At 45.3% G+C, this 14,934-nt stretch overlaps 1 protein-coding gene across 2 annotated transcripts in view; it reads right to left on the reverse strand.

Moving 5' to 3' along the window:
- Window positions 1-11,290: 11,290 nt before the first annotated feature.
- Window positions 11,291-14,934, reverse strand: part of NDRG2 (NDRG family member 2) — a 171,889-nt gene continuing 168,245 nt past the window's right edge. For both annotated transcript variants that reach the window (XM_085600840.1, XM_085600832.1), the window contains one exon: window positions 11,291-13,940. In XM_085600840.1, coding sequence (XP_085456966.1) covers window positions 13,789-13,940 — 152 coding nt within the window. In that variant the 3' untranslated portion in view covers window positions 11,291-13,788. The remainder of the gene's footprint in view (window positions 13,941-14,934) is intronic.

The following is a 14,934-nucleotide window of genomic DNA, read 5'->3' on the forward strand; positions in this document are numbered from 1 at the left end:
AGGGGCACCACCTCCAAGGAGAGCAGCATAGTGTTAAATGAGGCGGTGCCACCTGCAACTAAGGCCATACAGGAGCCCCAGTTTGTTGGCCCATCTGTGTTTGAGCCCCTTCCCACTGAGCCTCAGCCTGCTTGCTCATCTGTGTTTACGCCCCTGCCCATTGGCCCCTCTGAGTCTGAACCACTTTTTGCTGACCCCTCTGTGCCTGGAGTAGTTGGGTACAATTTGCTTCCCGACTGAAGAATAGTGTACCAATGGAGAAGTCAGATTAGTAGGGATGGACTGCGAGGATAAGAGTAGGCTGTACCTTGCCTGTGGTACCAACGGTAGTTTAGGGAAAGGGAGATTGGTGCATTGTTCAGACGTTGGACAGGGTGATTTAGACGTGCTCCCCTGGGGAAAAAGGGGAGGGGTAACACTGCCCATGCCGACATGGGATTTCCTCAGAAAGGGCTGCGATAGCGCAGCTCCACCGAAAAGTGCTCAACAGCACCACCATAGATGAACAATAGGAGTCAGCCAGCGAGGCTCTGACAGATGCTGGGAACTTTGTTCCTTTTTCTTTGCTAATTCATCGTTGGCTCCATTGTACGTCCTTTCCTCCGATATTAAAAATTTACCCATTTGGTCGCCCCATTCTGGAGAAGGAGCAGCCTTTTGCGACTCCACGTTTTAGACAGGCTGGCTCTGGCTGGTCCAGCTGGTCAATGAAGAGTAAAATGGTTTTTGTGGCGATTATCCTGATCTTTTTGATAACAGTACTTGGAATAGTGTGGTTCCTTGAAGAGAAATATCCTGTGCATTCTTTGATTGGTACAACGCCTGTCTCCCTGAGCACATGTTTGTTACTTTGGCCCCTCACAAGGGTGAGCACAGAAAAACATATGTAGATAATGCCTTCCTACAGATGATCCACCAGGCGCATCATACCTCCAAAATTACTAATTGTTGGGTTTGTGGCTTGCTCCCTTCTGTGATGCATAAAAAAGATACATTACTGTCCTTGCCGTTCTCTTATTTAGGGAGCTGTGAGGCATGGTTCCAACTGTTTACCATGGTGTATATCCATTTCCATACTGATGCCATGAATATGACGTATGCGGATTATGATACTGTGTTAGAATATATTTATTTACCACAGGAGAGGGAGGGGCCCCTGACAACCTGCATGAACAACTACGAGAAGGAAAACAAATTAACATGGCTCCAAAATGAAATGTTGGACTTCCAAGGTTTTAATGTAACTGAATACTTTAGGTCCTTTCAGGTGCGTATTACTCAGGATGAAGCGATGCCAGTGCTGGTAGTTAACACAACAGCTAGTAATTTTTTGTGTCCAAGGCTTTGGGAACGTTAACATGGGAAAGAGTATTTGCAATTATACTTATAAATTGACCACGACCAATAGCCCACCTTTACTTCCATCCCATAATGTGCATTTTGTTTGTGGGTCCCAAGCTTGTGTGGCTTCCTAGGGGGTGTTTTGGCATATATTTGGTCTCCTTCCTCTGGTGTATATAGTCCAATCCACCAACCATAAGGATCATCGATTGCATCGTAGGGAAGTCCATCTATCCTGTGTTAGAAGGGTCATCAATACATAAGACATTGATCAGACCGACACTACTTTGCAGCAGTTTACTGATGTTATGAAGAGTATTGTTCCTTTCTCTGGCCCTATGTCCAATAGTCTTAATATTCCTCCCCTCACCAGGGTGGTGGAAGGAGTAATAAATGCAACGGCAGGAATTTTGACTAATATTACAGCTGAGCTCCAGGCTACGAGCCTTGTTGCCCTTCAAAACCTGATGGTGTTAGACGTCATCCTTGCTGATCGGGGTGAGGCATGTCGGGTCAATGGCAGTAGCTGCTGTGTATACATACCGGACCATGCTCCAAATGTATATTCTGCAATACAGAAGTTGCACAGGCTTGCATCTGACATTCATCAAAATAATGGTACCTGGACTCTCTCTGGTTGGCTCTGTGGTCTAATAGCGTCCTGGGGATGGAAAATACTCCTTATCCTCATTGCCATAGCGGGTATCATTTTCACATGTTGTCTATACATACATTGTCCCCTGGCTTGCTGTGCTTATTGTGTTGGGAAAATAACTCCTACTCCTAAAGCCCCAACATCTGATGTGAAGTAGTCGTCCATGATGGCACAAGCTGTCCATGATTTGATGTCCATTGACGAGGGCATCTTTGAATATTAACAAAATGCAAATAATCCGGTTTATACTAATGTTTATTATTATGTGGAATACTGGTACACCTTATAGCATTAGACAAAATTGTTAGCAAAAGCTAAAAGGAGAGTCTGTTGTACTGAAAATGTGTCTAGCCGACTCCTTATAGCATTTTGCGAGTTAAGTTAGGATTTACGGCACCATTTTTTATTCAGCCGCTATTTTATGTCATGATCGAAATTAAGCTTCTGTCTCGTACTTGTCTGTCTTAGCAGAAAAGCAGCCTTGATTGCTTCTTTTTATTCAAGGTTGTGCTTCTTTGCACTAATGAATAGCTTGTTTTGTGTTTGCATGCCTTTCCTCATATGTAGCCCTGCTCTCCCTCTCAGAGAGACAGGCACGGGCGGAGTGACCTTGAAGCTAAGATAGTGTGTACCTGGTCCCAGGATGGTAGCTCATCCTTCTGTACCTCCTTTGTTCATGTGTGCCGAGGCTGGAAAATTCAAGTCTGGGCGTGTCTTAGAGGTGTTGAAAATGTATATCTAACTTTACCTTGTGGACAGGGATCAGTCCCTCAGGAGCTATACTAGGAGGCTGGCCAGACTGCACCCAGCTAGAGTGAAGACTAATAAAATAACTTGGTTTGTATTCTCTACTGCAGAGTTCTTCAAACTGTGGGGCGCGCCCCCCTGGGGGGAGGGGGGGGGCGCGACACCATCCTAGGGGGGGGGGGCGCACTCCACTCTAATTTACCTTTGTTCCCTCTTCTTAGATAACTTCGGTATGGTTGGAGGGAGGGGAAATCGAAGGGGCACGAAGTGCCCATGCTTTTATTAAGTTCACCGTCCCAGGAGGGGGTTAATTCATTCAGCTTCAGCGAGGAGGCAGGAAGTCTCCTCTGCTAAAACCGATAGCCTCGCACTGCAGCTGAAATGCCTGTCTGTTCATTTGCTTTCAGTTTAAGCAGTGGAGACATCCTGCCTCTCACTGCAGATGAAACATTTCAGCTCTATGAATTAACCCCCTCCTGGGCGGGTTAGCGCTTCCCAGAAAGGAGACAAAGTTTCTTTTAAAACTACACAGGCAGGCACGCAAAATGCCAGCCAGCCATGTGTTCTTTTAAACAGACTGCAAATTGCTGGTCTATAAATAAAGAAGCATGTTCCTTTTTATCAGCCATAGATTATTCAGGCAGCCCTAGAACACAAGTAAAAGTTATTTCTATTTCGTGTTCAAAGTATGCATGGACAAGTACTGACAAAACAGCTTTAGGTGACTGCTTATTTTTGTACCCCCTGGGACATCAAAATAATGAGCTGGCAACCCTAATCACAAGACCTGGAGTTTGTTGCAGGATCACCACATTATTTATTTCCTCCACCCTGATCCCTGGTTACTGCCATATTAGCAATAGTTTAACACATTTGAAACCCTACGCTGCCGTCAATAACATTCTGAGTTACTTCAAGTGTCTGGGAATGCACCTTGCATTCAGACAACTCGCTTCTCATTCTCGCCCTTCACTTTCACGCTCACCCTGCACTCACACTGATCCCCATGCACTCACACCATTCACCCACTTACCCTGCACTCACAGTGATCACTCTGCACTCACAATGCACTTGCACTGTTCACCCTGTACCTCACCCTGCAATCACACAAGCACACTACTCAACCTGCGCTCAAGTGACACTTCACTCACCTGTCCCCCTCACTGCTCAATCTGCAATCTCACTCAAATAAGCCCACCACTAACCATACATTCATTTGTCCCACTCTGCACTTATATCTGCAACCAAACTCATATGGTCACCTCCCTCATCCTGTAGCCACTCCTCTTACCCTACTCGCAAACTGTCGCATGGCTCACCGTGCACTCACATGAGCACTCCTGCCACCCACACAGCACAGGGTTAATGTGCCTGCTCCATAGAATGTGTACCATGCAGATCACAGAACTGAGTGTGAGTAAACAATGAGTAGCGCTATAACAAAAAGAGATGAGGTGCATCGTTGGTGAGTGGTAGTGAGGGAATTCATGGAGAAGGAGGAAATGTGGGAGGGGGCACCAAAAAAGACTGTTGCACTGTGTGCAACAAGTGCTTGGGCCAGCCCTGGCTGGGAGCGTTAGCCCCCACCCGAAGTTTGGGTCTAGTTGCGCCCCTGTACACGGGTATGGGCAAGTCGTCCTAAATTACAAAAGGACACATTTACATGCACTGCAATCCAGCCTTATAGGGGTCCCCTTGATAGACACAGCTCTGTTTTTGCCCTGATGGCCTGGAATAATTCCTAAACAGATTCTTGTAAATTCCGTTTTGTTTCATTTCTTTAATGTGATTGATGTGAGGAGTCTATTACTATTTGCAGAGAAATGTGTTTATTTCAAGTAACAACCATAAAAACGTTTATTTTAGATCCAAAAGGGGTCCTCACATATGAGACATTGGAGGATATCGCAGATATTATTTGCTGTAAAATTAGTGGGCTGCTGCTTTGTTACAACAGTGAAAACACACATCACTATCTATGAATATTAGATGTAAACACTTTTAGAATTTAAACCATAGTGCCTGCGCACCGTTAGTAGCCTGGCTAAAGAGGGTATGGCAGAGCTGAAAGTAAATCATTTAGACTTAAAGCTGTACTGAACAGGGGCCCCCAAAATAGTTTTGGCCCAGGGCACCCAAAATCCTTAACATGTCCTTGCCACCACAAAGTCTGTCAGACAACATTGCTCTGAAGTAAAATAGACAACATCATTCATTTATTATTAGTTCTATTTTTTTTTAAACATAAGCCCGACGTGTCCTTAACCCCAACTGCTTCAGGCAAGCAACTTATCGTACTACTAAGGAATTCTCAATTAGGTGTTCGTTCAACGCCCTCTCTGTGGACTTTCAACTTTGTCTTCGGGTACATAACAGGTTGGTGGGCAATTATCCCATTATAATGCTGCCTAAAACGGTTGTTAATGATTTCTAGAGAAGATTTGTTTCTCGTGTACCACCTCTGAGCTAGGTAGTGCTCAAAAAATCTGACAACACTGTCTCCCTTACAGTCCCTGTTTTGGCTGAAAATGTCTGCAGAATATTCAGCTTTGAGAGAAACTGCTATCCTCTTATTTTTCAGCTCTTCCTATTTATGTGAGATTGGGTTCTAAGCACTTGCGGTATTAAAGACTAGGGGGCAGATGTACAAGCGACCTGTGCCACCAGTACGTCACTTTTCGTGACGTACTGGTGGCGCAAGGGGCTCCTCCATATTTACGAGGACGAGAAAAGCCACCCTGCGTGACTTTTCCTCTCCTTGTAGAAACGGCCCCTTCACACGCAGCACTTTGTGTTGAAGGGTTGTTCCATGGGTATTGCTGTGGGTGTTCCCATGCAACACCCATGGAACAAGACCTCTCCAGATTTATGAGGAATCGTAAATCTGGAAATGCGTCTGAATGCTACGCCACCCTAGAGGTGGCTTAGCGAGGCGCAACGAGGAGAAATGTTTTCATTTCTCCTTGTTTTTCCCTCTTCCAATGCGTGCTGCATTCTACAGCATGCATTGAAAGAGGGAAATGCCTGTAGTGATAGTTTATGTGCAGGAAGGTGCCCCTTCCTGCACAGAAACAATCTCCCCACGACGCAGGCATCCTTGCACCATGGTGCAAGGATGCCTATGCCAGCACATGGCTGCAGTCTGTGCGCAGGCACAGGGGGGGAAGCACAGAGATGCGTCATATTCTTGTAAATATGTTGCATCCCTGTGCTTCGGAAGTGCCGCAGCGTGGCGCAGCCAAAGGGCTTGTGGTGCCACGCTGCGGCACTTCCTTGTAAATCTGCCCCTGGATGTAGAGCACTACCTGAGGATGGCAGTAGCAAAAATCCATCCACAGATTGACCGTCTCTGAAAAACAGGCACACCGGTCATATTTATGTTGGTAGTGTTATTATCAATCTACGTAATGTGTAAAACAAAGCATCCTAGTAAAAACAATTTGCGCATATTTTATCTTGAAAAGTGGTGTTTTGAGCTGTGTATTCAGCCTCTGTCATTTCACCACACCCACTCACAAACCTGCAGTTTACTAAACACTCTTATTGTATTGAACATTATTTGCTGGTTATGCACGGAATATGCGCGTGGCGGTCGATTCCAGAATCTTCTGTCAGGTGGTGGGGGGCCCCAACATCTAAAAGAATTCAGCTGGTGGGGGGGGGGGCTCAACCTACAAAAGTTTGAAGACCTCTGCTCTACTGTCTGACCGAATCTTCATTTGTGAGAGAGGCTGAGAGGTGGTCGCGAGCGATCCGGGAGGCCCGAATCGGGTCACTTCCTTCACAACATTCCTGAAGGACCAGACAGAAATGACTCCTTCCTACTGTCCTGTGAGAGTTATTTCCATTTTCTACCACACCCTCACCTGGGTCTCTGACACTATTCGATTCCCTTTGCCAGTGAGGACATTTGAGGCAAAGCTAGGTATCCAGATGCAGAAATGTGCAGTGAAGAGACTTTCGTTCTAGCGCAAGGACCCTACATAGTCACTGATTTCCAAAAGGGTAGAGTTCACCATCGACGATGGAACTCAGATTTATCAACAAATTTATCAAGCAGCATTTCATGGGTCGTAGCTTTTTAATGACTAGACGCCTCATAACACCTTCAATGTGGCCATTTTGAAATAGTGTTGCCTGTGACACAATCTTAGGGTTGCAGTTGAAGATGCGCCTATTAAATCTGCATCACTTCTCTCAGGACGAACCTCTGCAGGATCTTTGGTCAATTGCATGGCAACTTTTGCAGCACAGATGAAGAGACAATGTGGCCAATAGTATTCTTACTGGTAAACTGGCCAAGAGTGCTCTAACAAAAGTGAGGTGCATCCCTGAAAACTAAGTGGCCCATTGTACAATCTTGCGTTCTCTGTCTGGTATTCTATAGTGGCTCCAGTGTAATGGAGTAACTTGGACACAGATTGAGTGGTTTCTAAGTATAACGCCCTGTATGACAGCTTCATACTGTACTTAACAATTGCTCAGCCTGTGGGGTTTCACTGGCTCTTGGGGCTCGTGGTTTCTTGTACTTTTCAAGTGCCACATGCCAACCTGAGGAGGACATGCTCAGAGTCGTGGAGTGCCCACCTGACATTTGCAGGCAATATCCTCAAAATGGCAATTGTTCAGAAGGATCACACACACTTTGGCCTGACCAGCCTCCTTTATTGGAGTGAGATCTGGATGCCTCGGGAGGAAGAAAGGAGTTAAATCACCATGAAGGCACTCCAGGTATTCCTTTAGCTTTCAGCTTCTCCATAACAGACTGGACCGTACCAGCCTTGATGGTCAGCACCAGTCATGAACTCCATATAGGAGTAGGACCTCTTGAGTATAGCAAGGAGGTGAAGGATACATGGTTATGCCTGCTGGACACAATTTCAGTATCGCTCTTGTAAAGGTGAAAGAATATGTAATCATACGCCATCATCAGGCAAATGGAAAGGGAGACATGTTGTTGGGGACATGTTCATGCTGGCATACTACTGTTCAACAGAGCTTCCTGAGCAAGGGGTGGTGAAACCGAATTACAGCATGATCAGTCCTGGGTGAGGGGTATTTGGTGGGAACTATGAAGAGGCTCTGAAGAGCAAAAAGTGCCTTAAGGATATTCTCAGTTGTGTGGATAGGGCCAAAGACCAATTAAACCAGATTCAGTGGTCCAAGTTGGACAGCATACATTTGATATGCTTAAATTATCACTATATCTGAGGTTAGGAGTTCTGGGATTGTGTGTGTGTGTGGGGAGGGGGGGTGTCTGTAGATCAAGAGAAATGAGAAAGTGAAGCAAGGCGACTGAGAAGCTTTATATCCTGCTCGGGTGTGTCGTCTTGAGGAATGTCAGTTTTTTGTAGAATGTGGGATTTACTTGTGAGATGTAGGCATTTGGAGTCTACCATTATAGTTGCAAAGTTCCAATGTGGAGGGCCTGAGCTTGAAACAACGTAACTCCTGGTGGGCTGCTACATGTTTTACTTAGATCTGTAATAATACAAAGTTCTATCGAACAAGTCGACCTCTGTGTGTGGACATTGTTCTGTCTTTACAAGAACACTGCACTAGCAGTTTTTTTTTTTTACATACTTCAGTGGGCATTGTTGCCGCTTTACAAGAGAGTTGGAATAATAGCGATTTACATTTTGGAAAGGTGCAGTTTACAATGGACTTAGTGGGCTCCAGTCTTCCAGTGCACTGCTGCAGTTCTTCCTGGTGCAATTTCTCATGAGGGTTGTGTAGTTGGCAGGTTTAGCTTCCGGTAGGATTAGTCCGGTGGTATGGCTTGGTCAAGTTTCACTTCAGAGAAGCAGGTTAATATCCAAGTCTGACAGAAGATCAGAGATTAATGCGGTTCCTAAACAATGCTTTCTCTTTAGGGAGGACACTGGTGAGCTTGTGATTTGTCTTCTATAGTATACGGGCATTTATAGAAGGGTTGGTCCTTAGTTGGGATGAAAGAAGAGCTGGGGTAGAGTCATCCTCTGAGTCAAGCAACCACAGTGACACTACAGCAGTAGTCTTGGATATGATGCATCTCCGCATTGTTACACAATCAGGAGATTCTTTTGCAAACCCGTTACCAAACACCATACAGAGGACAATGTGTCCATCTCTACACTGCAAACTGAACATAGGTGAAATAAGGGCCAGGTTACTCTCAAGGCATCAGCGAATGGACAAACGCGTAACCGGTGCTTTGAAACCAAACTGACATGCTCTTCGGGAACACAGAGAAAACCAAACAATGAGTAAAACAGGCTCTGGCCTAATCGAAAATTAAGGGGCCAATTACGTTGTCAGTCGGAAAGCCTCCGACCACTAGTCGGAAGCTTTCTGACAGCAGTTGGGGCTCTCCAACCAACACGATCGGTTTATCGTCCGACCACCCGATTAAGATTTTAGTGGTTGGAACGTAAACCGGCCTGTCAGTTCCGGCGGTCAGAACCGCACCATTATCCCCCTATGGACGGAGTTTCCTCCGTCGGGATTACGATGTCCGGTTCTGACAGCCTTTCCGTACTGGCCTTTCAGACACAAAGGCTGTAGGAAAGCGACTCTGGGAGCCCCTAACAGGGCCCCCTTGCCTCTGCGGCCTATGGCTGGTGGGGGGTGCCTGGCACAGGGTTTTCATCACACACCCATTTCTCAATAGTAGCCAATTTATGGCTGTAACACAAGCTCACAGAGTATGCGACCGAACCGTGTTCGGTTGCATCGTAATCAGGCGGTTGGAACTGCCGATATACTGACTGACCGACATTATTAGCCCCAAAGTCTCTAAAAACTGGAACAAACCACTAAGAGGCAAAATGAATGGCATATGTATGATGTCCATGAAAAATCTCAATATTAAATCATTGTGAGATTGCGAACATCTAACCTAGTGTAAAATACAAGTAGCAGCCTTCTACTACACTGCGACTACCCTGCATCCTCAACATTCTTTACACATAGCCGTAACACCTTTGGTACCTCGTGGCTTTTCTAATGTTTTGTGGTGATCCTGAACAGGATCAGTAAAAATCACAATGTATTTGCCAATGCTGTTTGGCATCTAAAAAAACCCTCCAAAACAAAAACAAAAGATGCAATGATGTGGCTGCGTCATTCTTCTAGGTGCACACATATGCCCTCATGCATGCACCCACCTACAGGACGATGCAGATGCCATTTTGTTTTCCTTTTTAAGATGGCGGCTGCCACTTAGATTGGTGAAAAAAAATACATTTAAGTGCACTAAAGCGCTTTTGGGTGCCAAGTATTTGCTAATATGGTCAAAGGAAGGGAAAATATATTTGTATTTTTATTAAAAAAAGACTTGTGGCAATTCTCAAAGAATAACTTTATAACTTGCATATGCTATAGATTCACTTCACTGTGTTGTCTGTTGTATACCTTTCTAAAAGTAGATATCTAATGATTGCTCATTAGCCGCTATCAGGGAACACTGGCTACACAAGGGAACTTGGACGTACATTGCTTCCACAAGAGCAGAAACTAACGCCTGGAAATCAGCACAAGAACTGCCAGATACAAGATACCCAGCTCCAACAATGAAAGGCAACAAAAACCATAGAAAAGCAACTCGGGGCAAATAGTCTCATTTAGGCCTCAACGGTTGTAGAATACATCGCCTCAGGGGACAGAAAATGTTGGGGTAGTGTCTGCAATGTTAGTCGCCTCTGCGGTCTGGGATTGGTTGAATCGCAGTTTCTTCCAAGTTGGTCAGTGACACTACCACTGACTCCTTCCGTCCTTTGAAGCAAATCCCTAGATGTGACTTATAAAATATAGGATTTTTTGTCAAATTTTATCACCACTTCTAATCCAGAGACCTACCTCCGCAGTAACACTGTTCCCATGCATGAGGGACCTTATTTTTGAGTCTGTCTTGAAAAAGCCCCAGGCCTACGTACCATGATAGGGCAAAGCAAGTGTTGGTTGCCTGGCTGTTTGCACTTTAAAGGAAAAAACACCAAAACAAAATTAAAATTAAAAAAGGAGCAGAATCAATTCTGCAAATGTAATAACCTCTATTTTTCACTGTCTAAATGTTAAGAGCACGTATTCATAAAATACTGGGATTAATGAAGACGAATAATAATGGAGTGTGTTGTGAAACGACCCCAGATTAGCAAAGACACTGAGCGGAATAACCCAATGCACTCAACAGCTGGAATAAGCTGGAGGAGTAGTAGGCCCCACCCTCATCTAGAGTGCAACCAACACCACATGCATCGATTGTGCTATACCCAGAATTACTTTTGTTTATCCAGATGGCAGGGCCTTGAAACTCCACATCACAAGACTTATAAGAGCCACCTGCTGCTTAAGATGGCGATAGGTCCTCATTGAGTCTTCTTTCAAAACACACACACGCGCACACACACACACACACAGTCTTCCCCAATTATTGCACACACTTCCGTCTTGTGTAGATGTACCAACACACTGAGCTGAGCCTGCTCCTCTACATGTTATTATGACGAATGGACTTCAACATACGCAAGTGTTCAAGAGAAAAATAAATTAAAAACAACAAAATACTCCTTTCCATCTCACAGAACATTTGTTTATTTTTTATTATTAATTTTCCTGGATCTGGCACAACAACTCTCCGACTGATCGAAAGTAGCAGTGCCAGCTACAACCAGAAGTTAGAAATTCAACATTAAAATTCATAAGAGAAGAGGGGAAAATTAATCACAGTACAAGCTGAAATTCCTACCTCCCCGGGAGGTGGGACAGCCTTTTTATGCGTCCCTAAATTCTACCCCCACCCGGAGCTACAGCAGAACATTTGTCTAGGGGTTACCCATTAAACATCGGTTTTGGTTAGCCGCAGGGCGCTACCTTGGATTCAGTAAGCTGAAGCGCACGTTCACTCTGCTAGCTACAATTAATCTGTGGTTATAAGCGCACCAAAGGGTAAAAAAAAAACACCATATCAAATGCCCCTCCGTGATACCACCTCTTCCCAAGTCACACGCGTAGCGGTCCGGGCAGGTAGCCCACTTTGCCTCCTGCAAGCTTGCAATACTTCCCTGCAGACACAAACAACGTCAGCCTCAGATTTTAGGGCCTAAGGCTTGTGGCCGAGGACTCCTAACCTGGTAGGGGCCGGGTCTTCTTCAGTCACTGTGGACAATGTCAGTGACTTACGTTTCACCCCAGACCACGATGAACATGTTCAAAAGTTGCTGTTCCCTCTCTTTCAGATTCCTCTGGCCAGCAAGCCAATGAACGAACATTTTCCCTCAACGCAATATGAAAGGGTCCTTACTCTTACATTTGTACAGCATTCCTGTCTTTGTGGTGTCACCTTGCATCGCCATGTGCTCATGTTTCATTTGTGCCTGTTTATGCCTTCCTCCCATACCTCTTTTCCTAGTTAAATGTGAAAATCACTTTACAAATTGCTGAAAAAAGCCCGGAAGACAATAAAAAATTGTGGAACTGAACCATCAGGGATAAATGGGGATAAATTTGCCAGACTGTAGTCTTCTACCCATAAGACAGAACTGGCCTAGGTCTAGTCAGCAGTGTGCCAGAGGTGAAATGCTTCTACAAGCCCAATCACCAATTAAATGGCAATCAACAAGGCGCAGTTGCACCTCAACAGTGGTAGAAGCTGGGTCAAAGACCGATCCAAAGTAAGTGAAGCAGCTCAACTTTAAAAAATGTCTCAAATACACGCGGACCTACTGCTAACCCACAAACAATGCACCTTGAGCAAGAGAACTCAATGTTTAGGAATTTAAACACAAAAGAGGGAAAGAAGCAGCATTTTGGGGAAAACAAGAAAGGAGAAGGAAAACAAGCTGGTTACGATGGGGGAAAGATTAAAACTGGTGCAAGTCATAAAAGAGATGGAAAAAGAAGAGGGAATTGTACATCTGGCAAAGGCCTATAAAAGATTATATTGGGAGGGAATCTGGTCCAAGTCAGTGTGGATTTACTACCACATGAACATGGTTTGCAACATCTGAATCAATCTTGGCCGTGGAAGGTCACCTACTCCCAATACGGTGCAGGGCGACCAGTGAACTCCGTGCCTGAATGGTCTGTCAAAGAAGAAGAAAGAGCAGGTTCCAGGCACAGACAGCACACTATGCCCCTTTGAGATGACTTGCACAAGACCCACAGTGTCCCGCAGGCGAAGGTAGGAAACCCTTGTGGGTCCAAGAAAGGACCATCTTCAATAAGGAGGAATGAGCTGCACAACTCCGATACGGCTAAATGGAGGAGCTAAAAACAATGCATCATGTTAGCCTGACGACTGTCTCGTCATAAAGAAGAACAAAGTAAATGTCCCTCTAAACGCCCCAATCCTCTCCCCTAATTTTCAGTAAAAGACTGCCCACTCGCTTTTCTTCATCAGACATGGTGTACGACACCTCCGATCGAGGGACAAAGACAATCAAAGCAAGGCTAGTGTACAGACATGGCGATCACCCTATAAGTGGGTGCTAAAAGCCTTAATATGTACTTAATAGCCTGGTGTGAAAAACATCACCAACTACACGGCCTCCCACATCCTCACCCCAGTCTCATTTAGAGCAGCCGAGTAATGTCCATATAGAAGAGGTTAATCTTAAATTTCACAGATGATTCTAAAAATGGGGACAGACATCCTGCTCTGGACAAGCTTTACACAACACCAGTGCCCACTGATGCCCAGCATAAATCCGGCCATTCATATCACGCCAAGCCCCTCTGAGACCTCAATCTTTAAGTTCCTTAACTGACAATGACTAAAGTCGCCACACCCACCCGCTGCCCTGCCAAATCCACCCAGTGCCACCCAACAGGCCTCACTCATAAAAAAACAATGAAAATCTCAACTTTTTTTAAAGTGTTTTAAAAAAATCTAATTTTTTTTGCATTTTTTTGTATTTCTGCTAGGAGGCGATCCTTGCGAGCAAGTGCATCCTGGGATAAGCGAAAAAGGGTAGGATGCCCCTCCTCCCTCGACACGCAGTTGGCCTCACGTCGGTAGTTGGGGGCAGGTCATAGGTTGGCGGAGGCATCAGCCAGCTTTGCTTCGCTCAGCAGGACACTTCCATGGTGGCAGGGGGAACCTGGCCGGACTCGCTGCTCTGCGACATGGTGCGGGAGCGAGAGCGGTTCCCCTCCCCCGACGCACTGGACAGAGAGGCGGTGCGGGAGCGAGACAGACGAGTCATGCAGGAGGAGGCCACTGCAAAGAAAAAATACAGGGATTGAGTCACAGATGCAGCAGAACCTCACTTTCACATTAGGACCTCTGAATCGGAGGCCAGTCACAATAGCAGAAGTCACAGAGTCTTTAACATCAGAGCACAGAACTGGACCTCAGCAACAATGTCAATCATGGAACCTGGACCTCTGAATCAGAGGCCTACTATGGAAACTTTATCCTCTGACCTCGACTCCAGCCTTCTTAAGCCATATAGATTATAAACAATAATATCTGTACCAGGTACCCACCATAAGACAGAAGGGATCTAATCTTTAACCTGTGAACTCAGAACCAAAGATCAACCAGGCACAATGAAGCCATGCAAATCTCAATCTATGACTCCTAAACCAGAAGACAGCCAGGCAGTCAGGCTGCAACACAATTCTGGGTTCAGATGCATTCAGAGGCTCTGTCAACATCAAGAACAGCGATCTGTCCATTTTGGGTGGTGCTGTTCACAACTGAATGGATACACCAGCACTCAAATAGTGAAGAACTTCTCCAAGACAGGGAAAATGTGGTTAAGCAAATTAGTGGACATAATGGCACATACATTTACTCTAAGGATGCAATTGTACAGGTAGAAAAACTAACTGAAAAATGGCCTCCCTTCTTATTAAGATTTCAGGAACCTGTATCATGTTTAGAGAAATGTAAGTCTAATCCTTAACTGTGAATATTGTTACACTCCCAAGGAAATGCCTTCAGGTTGAGGGAGGTTTGATGTGACAGGTTATGGGACTCAGGCGGCAGCCCGGCTATTGTTGGGGTGCATTTAGCGGTCTAGATCCCTTCGGAACTATGCCCCCATCTAAGAGAGAGGGGGAGGGGATGACAGTCTGAACCCTACCAGGACAAGAGATAGGGACGCTCTGCTGTTGTCTTGAGAAACTAGGTGCACAATGCCCTTACCATGACAAAAGGGCCGTCTTCCCACTCCCAGGCAAGTGTTACAAACTCTTTCTTCTTAGAA

Source organism: Triturus cristatus, chromosome 1_2 (assembly GCF_964204655.1).
Source record: "Triturus cristatus chromosome 1_2, aTriCri1.1, whole genome shotgun sequence".
NCBI lineage: Eukaryota > Metazoa > Chordata > Amphibia > Caudata > Salamandridae > Triturus > Triturus cristatus.